General features: G+C 39.8%; 1 protein-coding gene across 1 annotated transcript; it reads left to right on the top strand.

The window, feature by feature from the left end:
• Window positions 1-104: 104 nt before the first annotated feature.
• On the top strand, window positions 105-873 carry LOC103523356 (mitogen-activated protein kinase-binding protein 1-like; the record flags this gene model as incomplete). Its single annotated transcript, XM_008488410.2, has 2 exons — window positions 105-382; window positions 762-873. Coding segments are annotated over exons 1-2 (285 nt in total), but the record flags the coding sequence as incomplete, so codon positions are not given.
• Window positions 874-908: the final 35 nt, after the last annotated feature.

The following is a 908-nucleotide window of genomic DNA, read 5'->3' as shown; positions in this document are numbered from 1 at the left end:
TTTAGACTGCTGGGGTAAAGGGACTTTTCAGTCCTATTCGGGCAGGATAAACAAGGTATATTCTATTCTATTCTACTGTTCTAAATAAAGCATCGTTAATTATACTATCCTAATATTTTCAGGTGGTGCTAGACAACAGCGGTATCTTCGTAGCCACCTCCTGCACTGACAAGACGCTATGTATCTATGACTACTATAGTGGCGAATGTATGGCTACAATGACGGGGCATAGCGAGCTGGTCACTGGACTGCGGTTTAGCAGTGACTGTAGACATCTGATATCCGCGTCTGGTGATGGATGTATATTCGTGTGGAAGGTCCCGCATGACATGGTGGTCACTATGCATGCCAGACTGGCACAGCAGGCTGCCCGCGCCGGCAGGTAAGTGAAACAAAATTTTGAAACATTTTCGCCAGCCTAGTGAGCTTTGAATAACGCGCTTCCACCTGTATAGAATTGAATATTCCTTGTTTATCCTGCTCGAAAGAGACTAAAAAGTCCCTTTACCTCAGCGGTCAAAACAAGGTCCCGTTTATTTTATGGATTTAATAACATAATACATAATATTTCGAAGAAAAGGTGTAAGGGCAAACAGCCCTAAAAGTCAGGATAAGCTTATACAAATCTCCGAATATAAGATGGAGCTGAAATAATACAGATTTATGTATCAAGTCAGATTTATTTTTTGGCTATTTTCTTAGAATTAATTAATCAAAATCACGTTAATAGCATGTTTGTCTTTATTTGTTTGTTCATACAGTAGTCTGAAACATCTTATAGATCCTTTGGAGACTGAACGTGCCTCCCCTGCAGAAGATAATAGCGAAACCCCCATATCCATATCTAGGTACGTCTACCCTATTAATATTATTGTTAGTAATAGTGAAATCCCCATATCCATATCTAG

The sequence above is a fragment of the Diaphorina citri genome, unplaced genomic scaffold (genome assembly GCF_000475195.1).
Source record: "Diaphorina citri unplaced genomic scaffold, Diaci psyllid genome assembly version 1.1 scaffold20435, whole genome shotgun sequence".
Taxonomy (NCBI): Eukaryota; Metazoa; Arthropoda; class Insecta; order Hemiptera; family Psyllidae; genus Diaphorina; species Diaphorina citri.
Note: the sequence above shows the minus strand (reverse complement) of the source record. Positions and strands in the feature narration are given on the sequence as shown.